This window comes from Falco cherrug, chromosome 7 (assembly GCF_023634085.1).
Source record: "Falco cherrug isolate bFalChe1 chromosome 7, bFalChe1.pri, whole genome shotgun sequence".
In the NCBI taxonomy this organism is placed as follows: domain Eukaryota; kingdom Metazoa; phylum Chordata; class Aves; order Falconiformes; family Falconidae; genus Falco; species Falco cherrug.
In genome coordinates, this window is record NC_073703.1 from 37768563 (window position 1) to 37794328 (window position 25766).

General features: G+C 41.7%; 1 protein-coding gene across 2 annotated transcripts in view; it reads left to right on the plus strand.

Moving 5' to 3' along the window:
* Window positions 1-25766, plus strand: part of BEGAIN (brain enriched guanylate kinase associated) — a 155793-nt gene that overhangs the window by 31254 nt on the left and 98773 nt on the right. For both annotated transcript variants that reach the window (XM_027804984.2, XM_027804985.2), the window contains exon 2: window positions 4950-4978. In XM_027804984.2, coding sequence (XP_027660785.1) covers window positions 4950-4978 — 29 coding nt within the window. The remainder of the gene's footprint in view (window positions 1-4949; window positions 4979-25766) is intronic.

Sequence of the window (25766 nt, forward strand, 5' to 3'; positions counted from 1 at the left end):
GTATGCTTGGAGGAGGCACTTTCTGAACAAAATATCTCTTATAGTGGCAACTGTGGAGAACTGGACTCAATTTTCTTTATATCTACGTGACAATTTCAAGCAAGAGTTCTACAGAAAGATTCTTCTTTCATAAACATCTATTAGATACATTCAATACATGAAGTCAAATCAAATGCAGCCAGACACCTCCCTCCAGCTCTATTAAATTTTCTATAGATTAATTTTTTGTCTTTCTTCAGGCATAACTTGAGTGGTACTCTAAAGCCTATACAAAGAACTCTCTAAAAAATTATTAAGACTCTAATTAAAGATTGATCCTATCAAATTATGTAGTCTGTAAATTTTATTACATCAAATCTTTTACTCTTGTACCCTATAGGAAAAAAAAAAACCAAAAACCAAACCAAAACGGGAAATGGCCACAGTGGTTCCTATTAATAAAACTTCAGTACAACTGCAAGCACAAAAGAAGTGCTGAAGTGAAAAACATGTGACTGAAAATATGGCAGTTTACAAATATGCCAGAAGTCCAGAGGACTTTAGTTGTGACCAAACTCTCATTTACAGCTCTCCTCACCACAGAAAGAAAAGCAACTCCCACAATACTAAACAAGTCAGAGTAATAACAGTCAGAACTAAAGTAGCAGCAGTAACTTCCCGCTACTCTTTCTTTTCTCATACATTCAGTAGCAAATAGCCAACATGCCAAGCCAAAGTCCACTGAACCCAATGGGAAGGCTGGTAAGCACAGAGCCAGGCTCTGGGTCCTGTCCTTTCCTCTAAAATAAAACATCTCTTTCCAAGAAAACAAAAAATAATAAGGAAAAAAAAATTAAAAAAGGATGTCACCTCCAGGTATTCCTCCTTTTTCATACATACATTGTGAAGATGCAGAAGGATGAAAATTGACCTCGAGATCTTAGGGGAAGAAGATTTCATTAGACATCTGCAAGAAATCTCATGACTGCTTGTCCTTCAGAAAATGGTAATACAGTAAAGGAAATAAAACATAAGCCACCAACACAGTCACCGTGTGAATTGAATAGAATGATAGACCAACTATCAGTATGACATTATTTTATTTAAAAAGGTTTCGGTTCAATAATCAACATTATAAACACTGAACATCTAACAAAAAAAACCCAAATAACTGGATCACTATTTTAAGTTCTGTGTATGTCAATGACCAAGAATGTTCTGCCACTGTATTAAGGTTGTTTGACTCATTAATCAAGCATGGGGAGACAAAAAATTAGGGAATCAGTATTTTTTATTCATACTGCTGACTGGAAAACAACTCAGAGGTTGTCATGCTGTCTGAAAAACAGTAACCACATTCCAGAGGGAAAAAAATCCACAGTAACGGGTTTCCATTAACAGCATCCCTGCTTTCATTCAAGCCAGCAAATGACTTTGTTCTCAAAGAATATCAAAGAATATCAGCTTGCAACCTAGAATAAGTGCGGGGGTATGTAGAGGGGTGTGCAACATAAAAAATAAAAGACAACTGATTTTCCTTTTGAATACCTGCTCCAAAATGGAGACTTTTAAATGCTCAGCACTTCCAGAAAAGGAGAGTCTTGACAGTTGTTCTGCATTTTACACTTGCTTTCTTCAAAAGCTTGGAAACAAGTCAAGTTGCTACCAGTACTCTTAGGCCTTGCCTGAAAATGCTTCCAGGAAAAGTTGCCACACCAAGTACTCCTGTAAAAAGGAAAATCTTCATACCAGTCTCAGTATCTTAAGTAGGATACTCTGTATGAAAATGTAGTATATTGAATTACTGAGGCCAACCTTTTTGTTAAAAGCAAATATTGCTGAAGCACTTGAAATTAATCAATCCAGCAGCAAGGCGGCAACTTATGAAAGACATACCATAAAGGACATTATCATACCAACTTTTACTTCATTTTTTATGCTTGAAATAGGTCCCACAAGACTTTCAGGACAGGATTGGTCCTATAAATGGCCAATTCAGAGCTGTTTTGAATATATTTTTTAGAATCATTTCAGTAGGATATTTTAGATAGGAACCTTTATAGAGAGCAGTGGGAGGATGATGTAACCTCTAAACTTCCACAGGCTATATCAATGGCAGGGATCTGGCTAAGAAAGAGCAATTTTGCCTTAGTAAAAAAGTCACCTTGCGAAAACAGAGCTGTTTCAGAAAACCACAGATTTTTAAAATAATTTTGAGTTGCTCAGGCTTTTTTGGAGAGGAAAAAGTAATAAAAGAAAAAAAAATAAAATGGAAGAAGAAGAGAAAGAAAAGAGAAGAAAAGGATGAAAAAAGGTCCATTCTAAAGAACAGAATGATCTGAAAAAATAAGCTGCTTGGGATGAAAGGCACATTTCTACAGATGCTGCAGATTTCTTTGTTTTCAGCATCTCAAGTTCCTATATGTTCATTTGACTCTCTAGCCTGAAAGCTAGGGCGTTGCCCTGAAGAACATGCAGGCTCTAGTCCTTTAGTGTGCTCCTACTTACTTACTAGAAGTGGATCCCCACCAAAAGAAGTTATGTTGCAGTGCCACAGCCCAGAAAGGACTCTGACCTGGGACAGAGCATCCTCCCCAAGAAGGATTCAGCTGAACCCATTGCTCCCACATCAGAGAGGAGCCCTCTTCATTGCACAGGCTGTCAGGGAAAGGCAGAAGGGAACATCCCCAACTGCCCGAAGGGAAATTGACCGTGCTACATGAAACAAACAGGTCTTACTGTGAGGATGTTAAAAAAGCACCCTACCATCAAAAAAATTAAAAATAAAGGGTGTGTGGGTGTCTGTGTGTGTGTGCGGCAAAGAAGGTGAGTAGCTCATACAGAAGTAATAGCAGCTTGGTTTACTTTACTGGTTTGTTTTGGTGTCAGGCTTTTGCTGTGCTTTTTTCCCCACTAATTTCCTGTCGGGATTGGCAGCCAATGACTCACCTGCATTCATAGATGAGTATAGCCAGAAAGCCAGCCCACAGCTTCTCTTCTCCATCCTGCACTTTAATCACACGAAACAACCCCCACCCCAACCCAGTGAGCACAGCAATATCCAAAACACTAGGCACAAGCAAGGCCAGGTCGTTTCCCCTTATGCCTGTAGGTACTGCCATAACAGAAGGACTGAAATCAGTCTAAGTATTCTTTCTTCATGGGTGACTCCCACAGTTCAAGGCAAAGCAACAGTGAGTGGTCCCAGAGAAAACTACGCCCAGTCTCCCCAAAAAGACAGAAACATGATGATTAGGGCAGTTTTTGAGAGTTCATCTCCAGAAAGCCAAACTGGCAAGCCCATGGAACTGCCAGTAACCTCCCATGCCCAGGGAAAAAGCCCCTGTGGTTCATTTTCTGGTCAGCAATGTTTGAACTATTTCCTGTATACTACAGAATATCCATGGACAGACACAAATTAGAGAAAGCAATTATGGGTCCCTAGGTTAGGGGTTTTAATCTCAAAATCTGGGATTTAGCATGGGCAACCCTGTGCTTCCAACAGACATGCAGGGACCACGTAAGCACGTATGGACATGCGCTACTGGGAAGCTAAGGAGGGCTTTTCCTGCGGCTGGCTTGTGTACCAAGTTATGGTGGATGCCTAAAATCCTTAACATATGTCAACAGAAATTACCACACAAACATCCCCCTGACTAACTACTTATCTAACGGGCAAATCAAAAGTAAATGAGAAGCAGCCAAGGAAGATGAGTGACCCAATGAAAAACCAACAATTTGTCATTCAGGGTGTTTTATTAGGCAGTTTGACAAATTTCCTGCTGGTTAACTGATTAAATTTGCATTTCCCTATTTTTAATCTTTAATTTATTTCATACTAAAATATGATTGTTAGCCATTAATCAACAAGGTTTTAAGTGTTCATGATTAATGGACAATACCTTCAGTATAAATAAGAGATTCTGTGATTCTGGGATTTATCTGGCTCTGGAGATTGCAGGATTGCTCCAAGTGCTCATTCCTTAGTTACAACAAAGTGGGACCAGGCAGACTGATGAGATTCTGTGCCGGCGGTGTGATAAAATGAAATGGAAGCAGCTATTAAGGACCTGCACGAGATAATGATGAAAAGGAAACCGAAGGGTTAACAAGACTATGCTTTCGATATAAGTAATGTCAGAGAGATTAATGAGTCTCTGCGCTATAGATAAGTAGGGATTTACAACATCTGTACGATAAAAAGAAACCAGGGGGATTAATGAAATGACCGCCTATGGCTCCTGGGGGGGTATATGAAGATTCGGGACTCCAGGAGTGCCGAGCCGCTGGCAAAGGGTTAAGGGGAGCCCGGCTGCAGCTGCGGGCAGAGGGACCCCGGTTGTTCCCGGAGTTGTAAAGCCACAGCCCGGGCGAGCAGCCGCGAGAGGGTTAACGAAAAGCCTCCGTGTATTGAGATGCTAATTGTCAAGATAGTGTATTACTTGAGGAAAGTAATTTGATTACTCGAAACTCCCACTGAGGAGGCAAGCTTGTGTCCCTTCCATCTGTCGGGCTCGGGGAACGATGATGAATTGAACTCAGAATTCACAAGTGATGAAGTCACTGTCACTCCCCAGCCAGCGCAGCACTGCTGCCATGCCCACCGCGCCGAGGGGCACCGCATTTCAACTTTTCCTCTGAAACCCAGGAGGCACAGTAACCTGTTACTTGCTGCTGCTTGCTTGCTTTTTTTTTTTTTTTTTTTTTTTCCTCCCCGTTTTCTGCCTCAGCGCTACAACTGAGTCATTCTGTTGCCCATGGCTTGTGGGTATACAGTGCTCCTGCAGCGTGCTGCATTATTCCCCAGTTCATCTGTCAATGTTATTTTCGGCTAATGCAGATGTGGGGTTCGCTTATCGTCGCTTTGTAGACACTTGTCGAAAACCATTTGGAAAGCCTTAACTATGCATAAATCTGCAGAGTGAATGTTTTCTTTCATTCACTTGCTCCTATTATTTGATTTCTTGTAGGCCTCTGCGGCAGACATGGAGAAAATAAGGTAAGTGAGACAGTTTATTTACATCTCATTACAGAGGAGAAATGTTCTGTTGCACAATGGACGATACAGGCTCTTGGAAAATATTTTGCTTAATATGATCAGTGTAAAACACTGGATTGCATGATGATGCAAGGGAAGCAGTGTTTTAGAGACAAAAGAAGAGGAATGTGGATATGCTAGTAAATCTGTTATGCAGGGATGTCAATTCAGAAAGGATGTTTTACACACAAAGATGTTTTATTGCCAGATGCAGAGGATATTTGATTATATAAATGTTGTAGTCACTTGTCCATTTACTGCAAGAGCCTGCCGTTCCATTTAATGAGGAAAGTGGATCAATAATTCATGAAAAAGCTGAAGAAAATATAGGCTTGACTTCAAAGCATCTAATTACTATGGTTTGTTTCAATATAATGCTGTAACATTGGTGTTCGATTTTTGTTTTATATTATATAGCAGCCAGATAAATCTTGTCTCCTCTGTGTTTAAAATGTTGTCGTACTGTACCAGTTTCTCAGCACATCTCTCTGCTTTAAGCAAAAGGAGATGGCTTTTATAAACATAAGTTTTCCATCTCATGTCTGAGTGCAAGTCTGCTTTGGGGGATATTGCTTTTATGTATGTTGTTAAAGAAAAAAGAAAGCATTCTAGCCCTTTTAAAAAATAATAAAATCCTGTCTGTCAATAAAATCCCCAGGTATTATCAAAACTATAGGTAAAAGTTGAACTTTTAACTACCCTTTAAATACTTTTTGGATCTTATTTTAATTACCCAAAACGCTGGCCATGCTTTTATTTGGTTTTATTGGACAAGCCCAAATTCCTTCTCCGAACCTGGTGACTCAGTTTGGTTAGTGACAACTGTTGTCCAAGCACAACTTTTCAGATTCCTCGAATTTGCAAGGGCTGTCCTGAGTTATTAGAAATGCAGAAAAGTTCTAAAATACTAAAAATAACTGCAGAAGAAGTGGCAAACATGAAAGAATAGAGATTTGACCGAGTGTTTAATGAATTCTGGGATGGAAACGGAATCCTGATTTTCATTTGAGGAGAAGGTTAAGTCTCTTCCAGTGGACTTGAAGATGCTTGTCCGACAGTTCCTGATAGAATTTATTTATAAAATGCCTCAGTTGTACATTTTTTGTAGTCTTATGACAATGAAAGTACTATAACTTTAGAGCAAAAGTAAACCAACCCTGTGTGATGTATTATGGTTTTGCATATATAGAAGCACTGTAATGTTAAAGCTGGGAGTTTTTCCTGAGTAATGACTGAGGAGGTACCTCGGTACACGGTCCTGCGTTTAGTAAAAATTCCAAACAAGATCACCTATGGTATATGCACACTCACATCATGAATTACTCTCTTAGAAGATGCAAGCAAATATATATTTATATGTTTGCTTGATAAGCATGTGTGCACAAACACAATACAATACTTGTAATACTTTCCTGAGCATGCCTTGATCTCTGCTTTTAGTAGACAGGTTCTTGCCACATTTGCAATAACGGTCTGCAGAGCCCAGGAGAATGAGTTCCAGAATGTATTGAGAAAAGAAAGAATTTTCTATGACAAGAGTAAACAACGATAAAGCTCTGTTTGCCTAGCACCCCGATCTGCAGCTGTCAGGGATGCAGCAGTCCCTACCTCAGCACTCCTTGATCACCCTGCAGATGGAAAAGCCCATACTGCCCTGCTGAAGGAAGTGGGAGTTTAGTTATTAACTCCAACAAGAGAAGGGTCAGACTGTGTCGGGAGTTTTTTGTTTTCTGTTTACGAGTCTTGTGTGTAAAAGTTGCTTCTGACAGGTGACTGTCCCCATCACCCAAGCCGGTGCAAGGGCTCCCTGTGCCCCTGAGGGGAGCAATGAGCTGGGCTGGGGAAGCACTGGCCAGACCAGTGCCAAAGCTGCACGGCTCCACCCAGAACTTCTCTAGGCTCCCTGTCTATAGTCATCCTCTTGGATGGGAACTGACAGAACCCTCAGCAGTTTAAGTAATCAAATCTGGAGTCTATTTTAAATACCTGGTGAACCCACAGACCTGAGAGAATTAGATTTTTCCTAAATCTATCCAAGTCTGGCATCTAGGTAAAAAACAAATTACCTTGTCTTTGAAGCCCCGGGGCTTCAGAGAGGCCAGGAAGAGAGATAGCCTGAAGCTAGGGGGAAGGAAGAAACAACCAAGAGGGAAAAGGGCAGGCCAGGAGGAAAGAGGTATTTTCTGTTACATGTAGAAAGCAGTGTAGCATCACAAGAAAAGCCATTCCCACAAAATACTTGAATTTGTTCTGCCTTGTCCCCTGGGCCCAGCTCCTTCCTCACTTTTTTTTGCAGCCGGCTGAGGACATGCCATCCCAGATCAGCTGGGATGGTGTTGGCCTGAGGACCAGAGGGTGAGCTGGTGTGCACAAAGGGTACAAAGGTCCTGCAAAAGGGAGGAGAAGGGGGTCTGGAATTAGCAAAGAGAAAGCAAACCAAAGGCTTGTTAGAGAAACAGGAGAAGAGAAACAAGGTGGATATCCACAGGACAACCTGCGAAGCCAGACTGAAGATCCTAACGATCAGAGAAATCCAGGTTTGCACTCCACAGTGCACTTCAAGATAAGAAAGTCTTTTAAATATGAAGAACAGGTGCAGAGAATCACACTTTACAGAGGAGCTGCTTCACACTGACAGTCCTTGGGAGCCCCCAGGGCCAAACATTTTAAAGGCAGCAGCTCTGGAAATCTTGGGGTGAGCTCTGCACTTTCTCCAGCCCAGTGTATCTGAGGCACCCCCAAAGACTGGAGTGGGCAGGCCTGTTCAGGCAAGAGGGGCAAATGCAGGAGCCTGCAAAACTGATCTACTGGTGACCCATGCTTTATTCAGCCCCAGATCCACTGAGCCAGGGCAGCACAAGAAACAGTGCAGTGAAATAGCACATGGCATAGTGTTACATTCCTTCACTCAAAATCTAGCTGGAAAGTTGCAATTCATCTCACGTAACGCAGTAATCATTCCCCTTGCAGACCAAGGAGCTGCTGTGACCTGCAATGTCAAATTCTGTCCTTTTCAGCAGGGGCTTGCCGTGACAGCATTACAGGTGGAAAGAGCAGTAGGGAGCAGAGGTGGGACGTTATCAATGTTTAGCCGGACACAGGAATGACTTCCTCTAGAAGTGGAAACATGCTATTTTGTGCTAAAACTTCAACTAGAAGAGTCAGTTGCTGCAATGAAGTCTTCACACTGTGAACAATTCTTAGCAGTACATAGTGTTTATAACATCTCAAGGTACCAATATATTAGGCAGGCTAACTACTAATCACAAACCTCTTGAGGATCTGCACTTATGTAGGTTGGCTGTGTATGGTTATACAGTCACTTTACACATTAATTACTTCTGACTGCAACCTTTTAAATACAGTTTTTTTGGATCTGGTTCTTTTTCATGTCTATAAACAAGGACTGAAAATCTTAAAGTAAATTTCAAATATACCTATACTACCTTATTTTGACTCGTAACAGTGTGCTCTCTTTGGTGCATGTATTCAAGAGAAGCACATGCCTTCCAAGTCTGAGGCCTTGCAGATCTGTGGTGGCTGGCACAAAAAATTGTGAGTATTCTCAAAACTGCTCCTTTGAGTCAGATTCAGATTGAATCCATAGCATGGCTAGATGTGCAAACAAAAGACCAGTTCCACCGCAGCTCCTGTACAAACTCCTGGCAGATTTTTCTTTGCTTCCATTTAATCCTCCTTGAAATGTAGGTTATAACACTCAACCTTTCAAGTGAAAATGATATAAAGTTTGGCATAAGCAATCCCCAGATATATTTTTGTACACAAATATTGACCAGATTCTCAGTATTTCTTACACTGGAGAGTATCTCACTCCACAGGAAGTGCCAGTTAAAGTGACAGATATTGTTCAAGAAAATCTTTTTCCTTTTTTTTTTTAAATACTCTCCTAAAATATCAGTGACAACTCAGAAACTCTATAAATCAATATTCTTAGTTCTGAGCTTTCAAGATCCACAATAGGCTGAACTGTGTATCTGAAAGTACATAAAACAGGACACATCATCACCACCAGCAACTGCCAGGATCACATGATTAGTGTCTGTAAGGAGGCTGACTTTCTACTTTGCAATGTAACCATGGTATTCCCCAGCTGAGGATTACTTTATTTTGGTAGCGTGGCTAGTGGCACTTTACTAATCATCCAGGGATCTATGGTAAAACTGATCCATGTCACAAGGAACCTGTAAGACATCACCTTCATTTCATTGTAGTCCTTGTTTCAGAACATACGAAAGCCAAGTGATTTGTTTGGCATACACAGCTGGTAGTAAGTCAGCAGCTCGATCCAAGTCTCTTGAATTTTCAGACTTGGACTTTTCTCAAGCATGTCTGAGTTCATCTGCAGTAAGGAAGGAATACCAGTTTCTTTAAAAGGAACATCAGAGGCACATGCTGTCTTAGGGAAAAGCTTCTGTGGTAGTTTACTGAAAATGGGAATATCTTCCTAAATGCCCACTAGATCATGCTGTCTTCCTTGCACTTGGTATAAATATAGCCCTCTTCATATGCTAATGAACACGCTGCAATTTCCTGCCATCCCCACCTTATCCTTGTTCCTTCTCTCAGCCTGTATCTACATTAATTTTACCACAGTTACTTGAACACCAGGAGATGACTTTTTCCAGAAAGTTAACCAACAAACATGGTTTACTTTACCCTATGTCTTGCCTTTACATCCACAGCTGATATGCTGGGAGCCACTGCTTTGCACAGAGACACGATGCCACCAGACAGCAGCAGGGCTGTGCAAGCAGCAACTCAGCACCTGCTCAGCATTGTCTGCAACCTCTGTCTGATGCTGGGACTTGAAATCCCAGCCGAGGACACAAGCAAAGAGATGGCATAGGACAAGCTCAGAAGAAATAGAGCATAGGGAAATACTGGTGTGAAAGGGCCATGAGTTTGGGGTCATTGGAGGTTTTGGTAGAAAAGTCACCTAGCTGGGTGAATGTTCGGTCCATTATGAGAGGGGGAGGAAAAAAGAAAAGGAAAAGACAGCTGCCTAACTTCTATTCAAACAAGTAGAGCAGGTTTTCATTTTTCTCTGCTTTGCAAAATGTTTTTATCTCCCAGGCAGTCTCAGCAGCAGTGACAGCCCTGCAGTGCTGTTTTCAGCGTATCTAGTTTGTTCATGCTGCCATCCAAGGTGTAACTGCAGCACAAGGAAACCACACATCTCTCCCTGCCCCACAGGAGTATGCTCAGCTTTAAGTTTGGTGGTTGTCAACCATAGCAATGGGGAGCAATGGACACATAAGGGTATATTCACAGCCCACAGGAGAACTGTAGCCCTGGAACTGGGATCAGCTGGGGCACAGAGCCATGCTAATCTACCTATACTAGCATCTCTGAGAATTTTATTAATGTTGTCAGGGGCACAGTATGCTTGTGTAGCTCATACTGAAGTCCATCACACTTCATTTCCACTATTACTGTTACTCATGCCAGTCAGTCAAATCAGCTCTACTGCAGCTGAGGCAGGAGTGTTCCTGTCCTGTTGTCCTACAATCCTGTGCCTTGAACTGCTGTTTGCTGCTTGGAAAAGTGATCTAAAAGGCAGTGATGCTGGTATGGAAGGAATCATCTCCAGTCACCTGCTGTAAAAAGTGTTGTGTTATAATATCTTTTAGTTCTAGAAGAATACTGAGTAAAAATGTTCAACAAACAAGAAACATGACAGGAACAGAGGGCAGAACAGATTCAACTTGAATGAAACCAGGTATAGCTGTGTAAAGTGGCCTGCAGGGACAAGTGGGAGCTGAACAAACATCTGAAGAGACCAAGGAAGTAGGTAGGAGGAGATGAGCCATGCCATCAACCAGGAGCTGCAGTGAGTCATGGGGAAGAGGCTGGACCTAAGTGATACCAAGCTTACAAATAATGCTCTGCCTACCCCTTTCTTGCAAGGCAAAGTGCATCACTGAGCTATGCCATAAGCTGAGGAAAAAAAGGGAGGGGGCATTTTGGACAAATATTTAAGGAAAATAAAAAATGTCCATTTTTTCTAGTGTTTGTGATTAGTTCAAAACTTTGTAGCACAGGGAGTAGAGCTTCCAGAACAGTTTCTTTTTCTGTTGTTGGGTTCTGTCCCTCCCCACAAAGGTGCAATGATCTTTGGTGGTGAGAAAATTCAAAGGTGAGAAAATGGGGTGCTCCCTGCATCCACTTGATTGCTATAGCGACTAGGCTTCAGCTCATGTAAGCACTTTGACCAAAGCTATGGGGGAATATGCGCTCAACAGTGAAAGTGGCAACTTACAGAGCAAAGAGTGGCAATGACTGCAACAGTAACAAAACAATCTTACAAGCTGAAGAGTGTAAGAGGTTCCAAGCTGCAGACTCCAGATGGTTCAGGAACAGCATAGTTTGTGAACCACACTTGACTGTGTTCTGTTGTGAAAGCAAGTACAATCTGAATGCTTGCTGCTTCTACAGTGCACAGACTGATGAAAGGAAAGAGGTAACTTGTCTGCAACACTTTATTACGGGCTTTTGCAATTGCCAGCTCTGCTGCTGCTGCCATGGCTTGGGCAATTTAATTTACCAATCAATTTTTGATTTACACACAAGTGACTTTAGAATGCACTCAAATAAAAACTCTGTATCACCACAATTGATTACATGTTCTTTAAAAATCAAAGTATCTGACATGTATCAAAACTATTAAGCTTTTTGCATTAAAAAAAAAAAAAATGAAGGGGCTGAATTGTCTTAAGGTTTTAGTGATGACCTAGAGCCAACTTAGCATTAAGTACAATGTGTTGAAAAAGAGGCAGTAGATAGTGAGCTATAATCATGATTTTTGGAATTCATTAATATGAGAGCTGTATAATTTACAGAGTCCTTGAGCAAGATAGCAGAATCATAAAACCCTGTAGCTCCTTGGTAGATTTCTCTCATGTGTGACCATCCTACTGCTCATGTGAACTGCACAACTCTTGTTATTCAATTCTTCCATGAGTAACAAGATCCACCTCATTGAACAGTGCACAGCCACTGCTCATTGCTTGGCTTGTAGTAGTGTTTACACTGGGATAAAAAGGGCTTCTGTGTCACATACAGTTATATTGTCTCTTAGAGCATGACTTCCTTCATATATGCATTTGCAAAGCTGTGAAAAGCACTGAGAAATCTAGCTTTCATCCTGAACTTGCCAACTGTCACTGTGTCGACAAAAAATAATAAGTCGCATGCAAGATAACATACACATGCCTCATGCAGCAGACTCGCATCTAGGAGGGCAAATGGTATTTGAGAGGAATATTTTGTTGACATTATTTATTATAATATTAATGTGACATACTAGGACATCACAACTACACAAATGTCATTTCAGCTACTCAGAGCAAAATGCACATTTTTGCCACCTCACCTTGATTTTGCCTATCTTGAAATGGAAGAGGGAGAAGAGGAGGGGGGTATACTAGACAAAAAAAGGAGCTTCAAAATTTTTCTGGAGGCCACTGAGCTCTTCAGGAAGTTCCTGCTGTGGTACAAAGACCCTCATATGTTCACAAGAAACTAATGACTCAACAGCTCCAAACTACTGTCCTCTGTTCAACAAGACCAAGTTTTGTATCCATGTCAGAGCAAGGGGCTTTACCTTTGAAGTGTCTCTACAGATCAGGTGAAATAAATGAGCTCATTTTATGTTTCTGTTAGCTGTAACTGCCATTTAGACCAGAGGATCAGTTTAAGGAGCTGCTCTACTTTTTAAGGCCTTCCAAGAGCTACACTGGAATTCCCAGCAATGAACGGCAACTTAATCTTTTCCCTCACCATCCCCCAAGAGCTCATTCTTGCAGTAGGTGATTTGAAGAGATAAGTAATCCTCCTCTTTTCTGTGCATTTCTGTTTAAGAAGTGTTAAATCTTTGTGACACTCTAACTCAGGGATGCTGGCTTAACCAAGGTACTGCAAAGATTAACACAGTTTTCAATGCTTCACCTGCACAGAGTAGTCTACAGATAAAATCACAGAATGATCAGGGTTGGAAGGGACCTCTGGAGATCATCTAGTCCAACCCCTCTGCTAAAGCAAGTTCTCCTAGAGCACATTGCAGAGGATTGTATCCAGGTGGGTTTTGAATGTCTCCAGAAGAGACCTCACAGCATCTCTGGCAGCCTGTCCCAGTGCTCTGGCACCCTCAAAGTTAAGTTCTTCTTCCTCAAATTCAGATACAACTTCTTGTGTTTCAGTTTGTGCCCATTGCCCCTTGTCCTGTCACTGGGCACTAATTAAAAGAGCCTGGCCCCATCCTCTTGCCACCCACCCTTAAGATATTTATATGCATTGATAAGGCCCCCTGTCAGGCTCCTACAGCCTATGCGTGTCCAGCTCCCTCAGCCTTTTCTCATGAAGTAGATGCTCCAGTCCCCTCAACATCTGCTGGACCCCCTCCAGGAGTTCCCCATCTCTCTGGAACTGGGGAGCCCAGCACTGGACACAGCACTCCAGGTGTGGCCTCACCAGGGCAGAGTGGAGGGGGAGGATCCTCTCCCTTGACCTGCTGGCCATGCTTCTCCTAATGCCCCCTAGGATCCCACTGGCCTTGGCCACAAGGGCTCACTGCTGGCTCATGGGCAACTTGCTGTCCACCAGCACTCCCAGGTCCTCCTCTGCAGAACTGCTTTCCAGCATGTTAATTCCGAGCCTGTACTGGTGCATGGGGTTGTTCCTCCCCAGGTGCAGGACCTTACACTTGCCTTTATTGAACTTCATGAGGTTTCTCCCCACCCAACCTCCAGCCTGCCCAGGTCCCACTGAATGGCAGCACAGCCTGCTGGTGAATCAGCCACTCCTCCCAGTTTTGTGTCATCAGCAAACTGGCTGAGGGTACCCTCAGTCCCTTCATGCAGGTCACTGGTAGTAAGTTGAACAGGACTGGACCCAGCGCTGACCCCTGGGGAACACCACGAGCTACAGGCCTCCAGCTAGACTCTATGACACTGATAGAAAAGGAAATTGTCTATATAACCGTATAACTGGTCTTACTGCCAAGAAGTCCTACAGATGTAGGTGTATGAAATGCCATTTAAGTAGCACTAAATGCATGGCAAATGAATTTCCACTGTGCACACACACTTAACCAAGTTTGTAACTGCTGGGTCACTTGCCCTTTGAGGTATATTTCCTCACGGTATGAATCCTATCTTTGTTCTGTAACAAGAAAGTAGCATTTCCAGGAAGTTAATCAGAAACAGTCCATACTGACATGCACCAAATATATTCCAAGATTTAATGCAGATCAATGTTTTGCTGAAAAATAAATGTTTTGCAGCTCTACCCAATATTCTTAACTCAGTGGTGAACTAGTAACAAAGTACATTCACGGAGGCACATCCTTCATGATGGGGAAAGTGCTGCTTTATATAGGGAAATAAAGATTTTTAGACTGTGCGCAAACAGTTCCATTTGAATTCAAAATAAATTGTGTACTTAATTTTGAATCTTCCCTTGTGAATAGCCATGATGCTTTTATTTGTATTTTCATTCTGATTTAGATTGATGTGATACCAACAATTAAAGAGTGAAAGATCAAGTGAGTCAAATACTCTGAAGCCTGGATAAAACCTAGAAACTAGACCAAAGCAATGGAAGTAGAGTGGTGAAAGACAAAGCAGCAATGATATTTAAGTAAATTACTTGGAAAGCAATAGCATAGCTCAATGCACAGGAAATTTTGATTGTCCTAGTCAAAAAACCAGAGTAAGAAGTTTTTACACAAGTCCAAATGGCCTTTCAATCGATCTCCTTTCCAGTGCTGTACTCAGAGACAGACTTTTGCTAAAATGGGTGCATGACTGCCCTGGTTTATTTTTGTCCAGATCTGCACCGCAGCTGGCCCTAGTACCCCCACTCTGCCATCTTCTTGCAGCCTTGCAAACACAGTGCTAGGCAGAGCCGTGCAGGGAAGCACCTGGTTTCTCAACGCACATCAGCAGTGCAACCCTGCCAAATCTAAGCCTCAGCAGTTCCACTTCATATCTGACCCTTCACAAGCCTTTAGGAAAAGCAAAACCTTCCTGGCTTATCCTTGTCCTTTGTACCAATGCCACCAAGTGCAACGGCATGAGAGGCAGGCTTCTGAGTAGATTTTCAGTCCACACTTTGAAATGTAGCCTAGGATAACCCAGTTAGTGTCAGTCTTTGCTCTGGAGCCCCGAGATATCTGGTAAGCCTAGGGAGGAAGGGGTCATGGGTAACGATGGCTGATAAAAACGCCCATCATTCACTTTGTTTCCATTTTCCCACTTGTGGACAGCAAAGGAGTACCCTTGCCCTGCAGCTGGAACTGCTGTGGAAGGTGCTAGAGACACCTAGCCAAGATGACTTTCCCAGTTGTGAAGTCTGCTGAAGCATATTTTCATGTTTCTTTGGTCCTGTTTTACTTCTTCACAAGATGCCACTAGCTTGTCTCTTGTCCTTATATTGAATGTTCTTCATATTAAACTTTTTCACTACTGGAGGAACCAAGAGCAGGAAGGCTTTAGGAGATAGACAGTCCTCCCCAGTCCCATTTGAAGTCTTGGTTTTTCCATGAAGAAGGTTAATTGGCCCTTTGTATAACTCAAGGGGTAGCTCTGACAACAGAGCATATGGGCAGGAGAGGGAAGGAATGAGTCAGAGAGAGAGAAGGCTGACATGAGTTTCTTTGGGCCAAATTTAGCTGACCTGTACTGTTTGGTAACAAAGCAACTTCCCCCTCCCGCCCCCCTTTCCTCCTTCTCAATCTACAAGAGAAATCACAACCTAAGACTCATGGAAATTTTTTTTTCTGAGAAATTAAAAGCACATGAAATTATAGGACTAAACAGGTAGTCTGCTAACAACTGTCTAGAGGACTAAAGCTGTCTTGTCTACTGCACACCATGCAAAAAGCTCTAGATAACAGGTAACTTCTGACAACAGGAACATATTTTTTTTCCACCTTGACAAAGCTGCTGATGCATATTTTTACAGTAACTGTAGACTTCGACTTGCTCTAACTGTGTTATGCTTTCTAATTCGACAAAGCCTCAGCACATTCAGTTACTAGAACTGATGGGTTTCACATGCTGTGAGCTTCTGGAGAGTTTTCTTTACAAACCAGGAGTGAATATCATCTAAACGTAAAAAAAACTCAGAGAGGGATGTACCGTTAATTCCAGCACACAGTGCATCTGGAGCCATCTGAGAGAAACATCGCTAATCTAGCCAGTTTTGCTTAATGTACTTTGCTTTGAAGAACATTTGTTCTCATCTAAAAGCTTTTTTTTTTTTTTTTTTTTTTTTTTAATGCAGTGATAACCCTCTCATGGTCCATTGTGGAAAACAATTTTTATTATAACCTAGGAACATGTAAGAAATAAGTGGCAACAGCTATGTATTACTTGGATTCAGGGCAAGTGGAAGGTTTCAGCTACAGTTTTGATAGTAAAATTCTAATGAATGCTTTGCCGGTAATACAGCATGGACTGGACTTCTCTACTGTGGCTTTGCAGTTGCTTTGCATTCTCATCTCCATCCCCTGAAGAGCACTCCAAACAAAGTTTCCCAGGATTTTCATCTTAAGGTTCCTATAGCACTGAACTACTAATTATCACAGCACACAGAGCAGACAGTTCTGATTAAATTGCCAGCCTGGATTTGTAGACCGCCCCATATCCTTATTCATCATCTGTATACACACAACATTGGGAAAGCATCTTAAGATATAAATAGGCATAGATATAGTTGCATGCTGAATTCTAAGTAACAGAATGAATCCATTACTGCATCCTTGGAGGACTCCAGTTTTTCCCAGAACTACAACTCCTTTTTGAGTGTTATCTACCTCATTATGCATAGATTAGTTGCATTACATATTGGTTTGCACAGACCACACAGAAGCTGAAAACAGTTAACTACAATTTTGCAGACAGATTAATGGAATCAGAAAGAGACCCAAGAAAGCAACATATTCTTTTATCTAAAAGGCACTGTTATTTATATTTTTTTTACATTCATGTGAAGAACAAAGCACTCACATGACACTTCTGTCATTCATGTCTAGAGTGTTGTCTGCTACAAGTCTACATTAGTTGGAATCATAGCTGGCATACCTCTGCAGCATGGATTCATGGCACAAAGCTACCAAACTATTCAGGGTTTTCCAAATCCACTTAGAACTTGTTTCTTTATACCTTGGCTATGAGCCACTGAAGTGGAAGCTAGTTACCTCCAACTTTCACAATGGCAGAAGACAGTCTTATTAGCAGCAGACTCAGTAAAATCAACAAAACCTGACAGCCCTTTACTAGTGGCAGCTCTTTTGCAGAAAGCTATTAGTTGCGTTTTCTATTCTTACCCTGACTGTTTTCCTCAGCACTAGAAATTAGGGCATTGGCTTGCAGAGTCATGCCCTCATTGCTGAAATTAAGGGCAATTATGCAACGGAAGGAGGAAGTGTAACAGGTCAGAGATTGTACATCTGCTTCAAATGCAGGTGGTGAAGGTGCTGCCATTACTGAGTTGAAAACATGAACTGAGGTCTAAAGCTTTGAAGCATCTGGCAGTCTTTCTCTATAGACACAAGTTGCAGCCACAGCCATTAGGATTCTCTCAGAAGCACTATCAAAGTTCAAAGGAGTTTTGTTTCTTTTTTTACCCCTCCCACCCAACCCCTCAAGACCCCCCCCCCCCCCCTTTATTTATTTTTTTGGAGCACCATCTCAGTCACAAAATGCTATCTCCTTAGGGGAGCACTTACCACCTTTTCTAGAGTAATGAGTTTCAGCTAGAAGTTTGCGATGTTTCATGGGCAATGTGCCAGACTGTATTTTTTGATCCTAATTTAGAGCTTAAACATGTTGGTAGACAACATTGAGAACCTGGGAGCCACTGCCTCTCACAGATGCTTCTATCAAGATGCTGCAGATCCCAAATCCGAGCCCAGTGCTGACCCTGTCAGACTTGCAGAAGTCCGCTGATGTCTGAACACCACTGGGAGCCCCTCAGAAGGGAAGTTTCATAAATATGCAGAATACTGGGTTTTGTTCCTCCCCCCTCCCCAAATCATTCTGCATCATTTGACATTTTAACATATTGCCATATTAACCACCAAAAGTCTGATCTGTAAGCATGACTTCAGACTTGTATTTACAAGAGTAGAGATGCAGCAGCATATGGACCACCAGCTGGTGAGAAGTAGGAATGGTACTTTGTGGAGTTTGAGTCACTAAGTAAATTTAAAAAAAAAAAAAAGAAAAAGAAAAAAGAAAAGACTGACCGTCTTTACAGAGTGAAAAAGTTAGAGAGAAAAGCTTGGCTTCTTAGAAGTGAAGTTGTTTGAAAGAACTGCAACAAGGCCAGTACCCAGAAAGCACAAAATCTGGAGGCATTAAATAACCTAGAAGCTATGTTGTTTATTATAAGAGGTATATGCAAACAAGCTGTTTCCTGCTAAGGCTGTAAGAAATAGTACCACAGAGGGAGTGATGTGAGACAGGAAAAAAAAAGAAAAAAAAAAAAAGAGGGTGACGACAGTCTGTTCCTCTTAAACAGGAGGAATAAAAATGCCTTTGAGAGCGAGGGTGACACTGGGGGAAGTGTCTTTTTATTGAGGTCGTAACCACCTACACTCAAATGCAAAATGCTCCAGCCTTTTCCCCCACCTCTCCCTAGCCTTATGTCTTCTCCTCAGGTGTTTGCCTCCTCTTCACCTTCTGGAGGGATTCTCCTCGTGCTCCATCCCCTTCATCTTAATAGTGAACCTTCCCCAAATGGTGACTTAGGTCTGCAGAATGTCAGCTCCAGACATTTCCCACCCCAGCAGCTTTTGGGAGATTAATCACTTATTTAAGCTACCAAGGATGTAGTTCATTCTTTCTCATGCTGGTTTCTACCATTGGACTGTTTTTTTTTTCACCACTGTTACTCCAGGAACAGTTGAGAACTCCCTGCCTAAGGTCATGCAACTGTAACAAAGACAATTTTTTCATGAGACTCCAGAGACTGAGCTTCGCTATTCTCCTCAAAGCCACTCAGTTTCATCAACCTTTTCACTTTACCTATTTCCCTAGAAGCCCAGGTTTTAGAGGACGGCTCTGTGGTCTCAGTCTGCAGTGCTGCCAACTGCTGCTTTCCCGTCACCTGCCCTCCTGTCGCCAGCCCCACTTGTTTGGGAGCGGTTCCTGTGGCTTTCTCAGAGAGACACAAGAAGAGGGAGTCTCCTCCATCCCCATCGATGCAGCTGCTAAGCCGAAGCTGTCTTTCAATAACTGGGATCTTTTTGGAGAAAGTAGTAAACAGAAAAAAAAAAGTTTTGGCAAGGGGAAAGATTAATAGATAAATATGTTTTGTAATGGGGTAGAAAAATATAGAAGGAAAGGCCTGTTCCTTCAAAAAATAGAATATTGTCTGGGGACTATTAAATAACAATATAACTAATTACCACAATAATTATCTTCATGCTGGAGCACCAAACAGCTGAAATACAGAAGCTGCTGAGAGCACTTACTATAGTAAATTACTGAAATGCTTCTCATGGTTTATTCTGCTGAATAAGGGTACTAAAAGAAGCACGTTACATTATTTCTCTATTGACTCTTCCACATGTGATTATTTATTATTAGATTCATAAGTACGAATCAGACAGGAAGGTCAAGTTACTAATGGTTCTGGAGCTTCGTCAGCTGTACAGCACTATCTGCACTGTAAAGGTAGATATATTGTTTACCTGCATAATGAGAGTGATGCAAGTAATCATTAAAGTACTTGAATATCACTCACATAAAAAAAACACCTCAACTAGATCAGCATGCAAAGCATTAACATTGTAAATGTTGTATTGGAATTTTAATGTGAAGGAAATATAAAGCATGCCTTTTTTGCCTACCCTTCCTTGAACAAAGAGAAGCAGCATAGCAGGGAGAGGGAGAAATCTGAAATCATTACTTTCTGCCTCTGCACTGTGTAGGTTTGTTTGGCCAACAAAGGAACATTTGCACTTGTAGATGTCAACCACATCTCAAAACCCTCAGTGGCTCCTGCAAGCCTTATTGCCTTCTTAAAGGCAAGAATGAGAATAGATAAGTGACTTTTCCAAGTTCTTTGAGGGGCTTCTGTCAAAGCCAAGAGCATATATGCAAGTTATTTGCTTTAAGACAAAGAAGGCAGAGAACATAGAACAAGAGAACACAGTTCTTGCTTCAGAAGCAGAATAACCATTTCTGAAATGAGTAGTTTCATTCAGCCAAGAAGCAGAGAGAAGTTCCAAAACAACATCACTCAGCCAAATCAAAATACTCATGGTACTGCTTGCTTTTTCCCCGTTTCACAGATGATTTCAGCACTCACTTGTGACTGGTTTTCTGCCCATCACTATTTCCTCTCCACAGAACCGGAGCATAGATGCCTTATGAGGGAGGTCGCAGATACAAAGACTTGTCCTTAACTTGCCCCCAGGTATCAATAATCCCCACAAAAATCAGTGCTACTCACTGCACAGATACAGGCTTTTAGTATCACTTAGGGATACTGGATAAGCATCATGGCATACATTCTTGCAAGCAAAGTACTACTAGCAGTAGCTTTAAGAGTTAAATCCACCACCAGTATGAATGGACTCAACTGCATTTAGATCAAAATAGTTACTGCAGTTTCTACAGGTAATGTTTTTGATTTCTGCTGACGTTTTCCTGTGCATTACAAAAGGTAACCAATAAGGAGTATAAACCACAGTACGAGATGAAGGCAATTTACCTGACTACAGTTTCAATAATGGGGTTTTTCCCCCCTCTTCCTGACATGTCTCAGCTTCAGAGAGAAGCCCAATTCTCACTACCATTTCTATGCCCTTTTCAGCTTACAGTAATTGCTGTTGTGTAGCGTCACAGCACTGGGTCCTCTGCCCTGTCCTTCTTCCCATTTTCTGCAGGCAGAAGCAGGAGGATTTTCTTTTGATTTCTTCTTCTAATAGCTTCAGCGATGTCAGAATATTAGAGCTGCCGATTATCTAAAGGTTTCTTTGCAAATTCACATTAATGACTGAAAAGTTACATTTTCATTTAATGTACCAAAAGAAGTTGTGGTTAAAGGAGGAAACGGATGGTTTGGAAGCTCATCCATTACATTTAAAAGCAAATTATCAGTCACTGAAACTAGGTGAAACAGGCAGCAGGAGAAATCAAAAGACAGATTGAGATATCACTCAAAGAGACTTTCAGATCCTTTTCTTCTTGCACAGACCACTAGAGGAGGCATTTAGAGGAATGTGACAAAGCAAAGAGAGTCTTCTGCCACTTAGGAAAATCTGAGGCATTTTTGCTGCCCAGTCACTGAGGGTAACACATACTGTGCCCAGGCAGGAGGAGCAGCAGCTGCTGGAGGAAAGCCGCTCATCCATAGGGTACACTACACTGATTCCTCCTTACAGGTCTGAAAGGCAAAGGTTGAAGTAACAGTGAGGACTCTTTAGTAAGAGGAAACTTCGTACCCAAGCCAAAAGCGTCTTTGAAGGAAAATTCTTGAAACAAACATGTTTAAGAAACTTACTTTACCTCTCAAAACCAACCAAAATGCAAATAGCTACTGCAAATGTCTCAGAGGGACTCAAGATTTGAATGACTGTATGGGTCTGACCTTAATATTTTCAGGCCTCAGTTTTCATCTGTAAATGGGAACGATGGAGAACTCTTTCCCACTGTAAAAGGACAGCCTGAATTAAGCACATAGATAACTATGAGGCACCTCCATAAAGTGGTTATCTGACTCAAATTTAGCAGGTGTGGGTAGGACATGGGTGTTTATTGACTAGTACTACACCACAGGAAGATTCAGTTCTGCAGAAGAGTCATTGCATAATGAGTTAATATTTACTATTTGATGCTATGTCATTAAAAACTCATGAGTTACTTCAGTCTTCATTAAACAAGGTATTGCAGTATTTTCCGTGTAGCTCACTTGTGAAAATACACACTTGCTTTGACTTGGAAAGAAGCATTGCATTTTACTTTTTTTATCTTTCTATCTTTTGCTCCCATTCTCAGAAGTACTCTTTGGACCTTAAGTTCTGCATTATAAACTGCATTCTTGATATGGATCTCCCATATTTAGGTGCTCTGATTGTTCAAAGGACTCACCAGCTGGGTAGCAAGACTATTTGAGCGCTAATACAGTGATTGTAAAGAATGGGACATCAGTTCCCATTTTAGAACATAAATCTTGGCAACTTTGAATGGAGTATATTCAAATGGGAACAAATGGACATTTTAAGCATGTAATTTAAAACAAAACATTCAGCACTTACATGAATAAGCTGAGCAACTGCAGCTCCCCTATCCCAGCATCTAAGAGCCTATGGGAGACAGTTCCAAGCTCATAGCCATCAGGCAGCCCATGAGAGCACCTGGCCTTGGGCTTCAGCAACAGAAACCCTGCACTCCAGGTCTTTTTTCTGTAGTTGCAGCTCTCACCTCTGCCTTCTAAAGGCACTCCCCTGCCTTCCTTATCTGTGGCTCCCAGACAGGCACCCCTAACTTCTTGTGGTTTCCAAGAAAGAAACCATCCCAGCTCTGCACCTACGTTCAAGTATCAGGCTTAGGTACATGGTGAGTATGTACATGCGCTTATACACACATCCATTTCTAAATGCCACTAAAATGTATGTTAAAAAGTTCTTCCTCAAAATTTTAAGCAAGACCTGCTTGCATTCTGCAATGCTAGCAGTAAACATTATCTTTCCAACAGAGAGAATGAAAGAAAAAAAAATTTTAAAATGTCTGTGTGGGGTTGAAGAAAGTGATTTGCAGATCAGGCTGCATTTCCTCACAAGTAAGCACCTTGTCTGCTTGTGGCATTTTGCTCTAGCAGAGAAGGTGTCATGCATCCAATTAAAAAGATATCGAGGGAGGCAAGCCTGGAATGAGAATGAATAAATGCTGCAGCTGCACTGGGAAGAGTTGGCTAAAAAGCATGCAACTGGGAGATATATTGTCTTCTTGACCATTCCTGCAGTCGCACCAGTGATGATACTAAAGCACAAGAACAAAACTGGTTCGTCTGCTGCATGCTATAGATGTATCCTCCTTAATCCATTGATTTATGTTGAGTTCATTGAAAAAAGTTTACATTAACTGAAAAAGTAGGGATGTCCAGCCTTTCACTATGCAGCAGCTCTTAAAGGCACTGAAAGGACAAATATACAGGGATATTTTTATTCCAATTCCAGTAGTGCTCCCATCAACGTCTGCATAGCAGGATCCCAGCAGCCACCTTTGTTACACAATGGGAGGACCACCTGAATTGGGGTCCCATGATAGCAAAGTTGCCACTCTCCCCTCATAGGAGAAAATTGCTGTAAACCTGACAAAAACTATTCATTGTCAGAGGAGAAAGCAAGAAGCAAACTAAGGACCAGATAAGTTGTTCTGGAAGGTTCAGTCTGCTCCATTAGCCATAGGTTGAGCGCATCCTCTTGGAGCAGGTCCAGAGGAGGCCACGAAAATGGTGGTGGAACACCTCTGCTATGGAGACAGGCTGAGAGAGTTGAGGTTGCTCAGCCTGGAGAAAAGAAGGGTCTGGAGAGACCTTATTGTGGCCTTTCAGTACTTAAAGGGGGCTTATAAGAAAGATGGGGACAAACTTTTTAGTAGGGCCTGTTGTGATAGGACAAGGGGTAATGGTTGTAAACTAAAAAAAGGTAGATTTAGACTAGATATAAGGAAGAAAGTTTTACAATGAGGGTGGTGAAACACTGGCACAGGTTGCCAAGAGAGGTGGTAGATGCCCCATCCCTATCAGGTTGGACAGGGCTCTGAGCAACCTGATCTAGCTGAAGTTGTCCCTGCTCATTACAGGGAGAGGTAGGGGGGCCTGAACTAAATGAACTTTAAAGCTCCTTTACAACCCAAACTGTTCTATAATTCTATGTCTACACTCAAGGCTAAGCAAGAATTAGTCCAACAAAAATTTTCCACTACAAATTGCTAGGCAGTCCTGAAAGTTCAAAGCTCTCTAACACATTCAGTGCTTTACTATCAAATCCTCTGCTCCCTTCACCAGTATTTGTTAATGATGTTCCTACCAGTTATTTTGTGGGACCACTGGTTTTGGTTTGGTTTTTCATTAAAGAGAATATTTTTTCTTGGTGTGCACGTAGGTCGGATTTAATTCTGCTTTTGTCAATGGCCTGAGACAAGACCATAGCGGAGAGGAAGGGTGATGTAGACTGCTTAGAGAGGTTTTGAAATCTCCATCCTTGGAGACAGCCCAAATTTGACTGGACAAGGCCCTAAGCATCCTGATCCGACTGCATCTGCTTTGAACAAGAGGTTGGACCACATGACCTCCAGAAGCACCTTCCAACTTAATTTATTCTGTGGTTCCACATACCCTCAGTCCAGGGTCTGTATACACTGGAATGCCCATTTGAGGGAATTGGATTTTGAAGGGCATCATCTGTATCAACTGCAGATGTATTTCATTTCAGTAGTTTTTCTTCTACAGGGTTCAATTTAAGGACATAAGTATTTACCCGCCCCCTCCCTCCCCTCATGAAAGATGCCATCCAGCAGAGTAATTTCTGATAAACATCAAGCTCAATCAGTTATAATTATGTGGGTTTACAAATCTATTTCATTTAAAGAAAAGCATTTACCAAAAAGAGACAAAGTGTTTCTATCCAGAACTGACTGATGAGTTTCCTACATTCCCTTAGAAATTTTAAGTTGTGGGCAGAGGTAGGCAGACTTGAACGCACACACACACTCACTTCTAATGTGTAGATATACGCATCATGTTTGTGCTTGTAGCTGTGGTTGGTTAGGTGACTGATGCCATGTCTGCACATACCAATTTCACATTTCTGTGTATCCTCATGCATGAAATATGGTGTGCTGTTTACCTGAAGTTCCTCATCATCATTGTAAAAATGAAAAGGCAAATGTCTGACACTGGCAAAGTAACTAGAGCCCTACTGAAGTCAATACAATGTAAGAACATAGCTGAGAGCCAGAGTATAAATCCAGTAAGTAAATACCAAAACACCTATAGAGAAGTTTTAATCACTGGAGACATGGCAATATGGGTTGCTTAACAAAAGCAATTATACAAAGTTATAACACAATTGAATGCAGTTTGTTTGGTTGTATAGTGGCAGGATTTCTGATACTTCTATTGCAGTCCTCACTGAGCATCACAGTGACTAAAGAGATTTGCAGGAAGAGCAGACCACTTTGGCCCGTGGTTTGCTAGCCAAAACCACAACCTGGTTGTTCAGAGTAGAGTCAAAGCAAAAAGCAGTGGGAAGGTCAGATGAATGCTTTGGGCAACAACACCTTTTCATAGCAGGAGGTCTCAGCAAGCAAATTACTTGTCTGACCCCAGGATAGTGTTTGTAATTGGGATGAATTGAATGAAGGAACCAAATGGTCTCAGCGGGCTCAGAAAAATCTTTTCCAGGACTGTAGGAAACAAAACAGGAAGGGGGCGAATGCATCTACATATTACTTTCATAGAATCATTTAGGTTGGAAAGGACCCTTGAGATCAAGTCCAACCATAAACCTAACACTGCCAAGTTAACCATTAAATCATGTCCCCAAGTGCCATGACTACAAGTCTTTTAAATACTTCCAGGGATGGTGACCCTGGGCAGCCTGTGCCAGAGCTGGACGCCCCTTTTGTCCATCTTATGCTAACTAATTGAAGCGTGGTAAGTTTAGAAATATTTAGAAAAATATTCATGAGTCTTTTCTTGATCCAATACC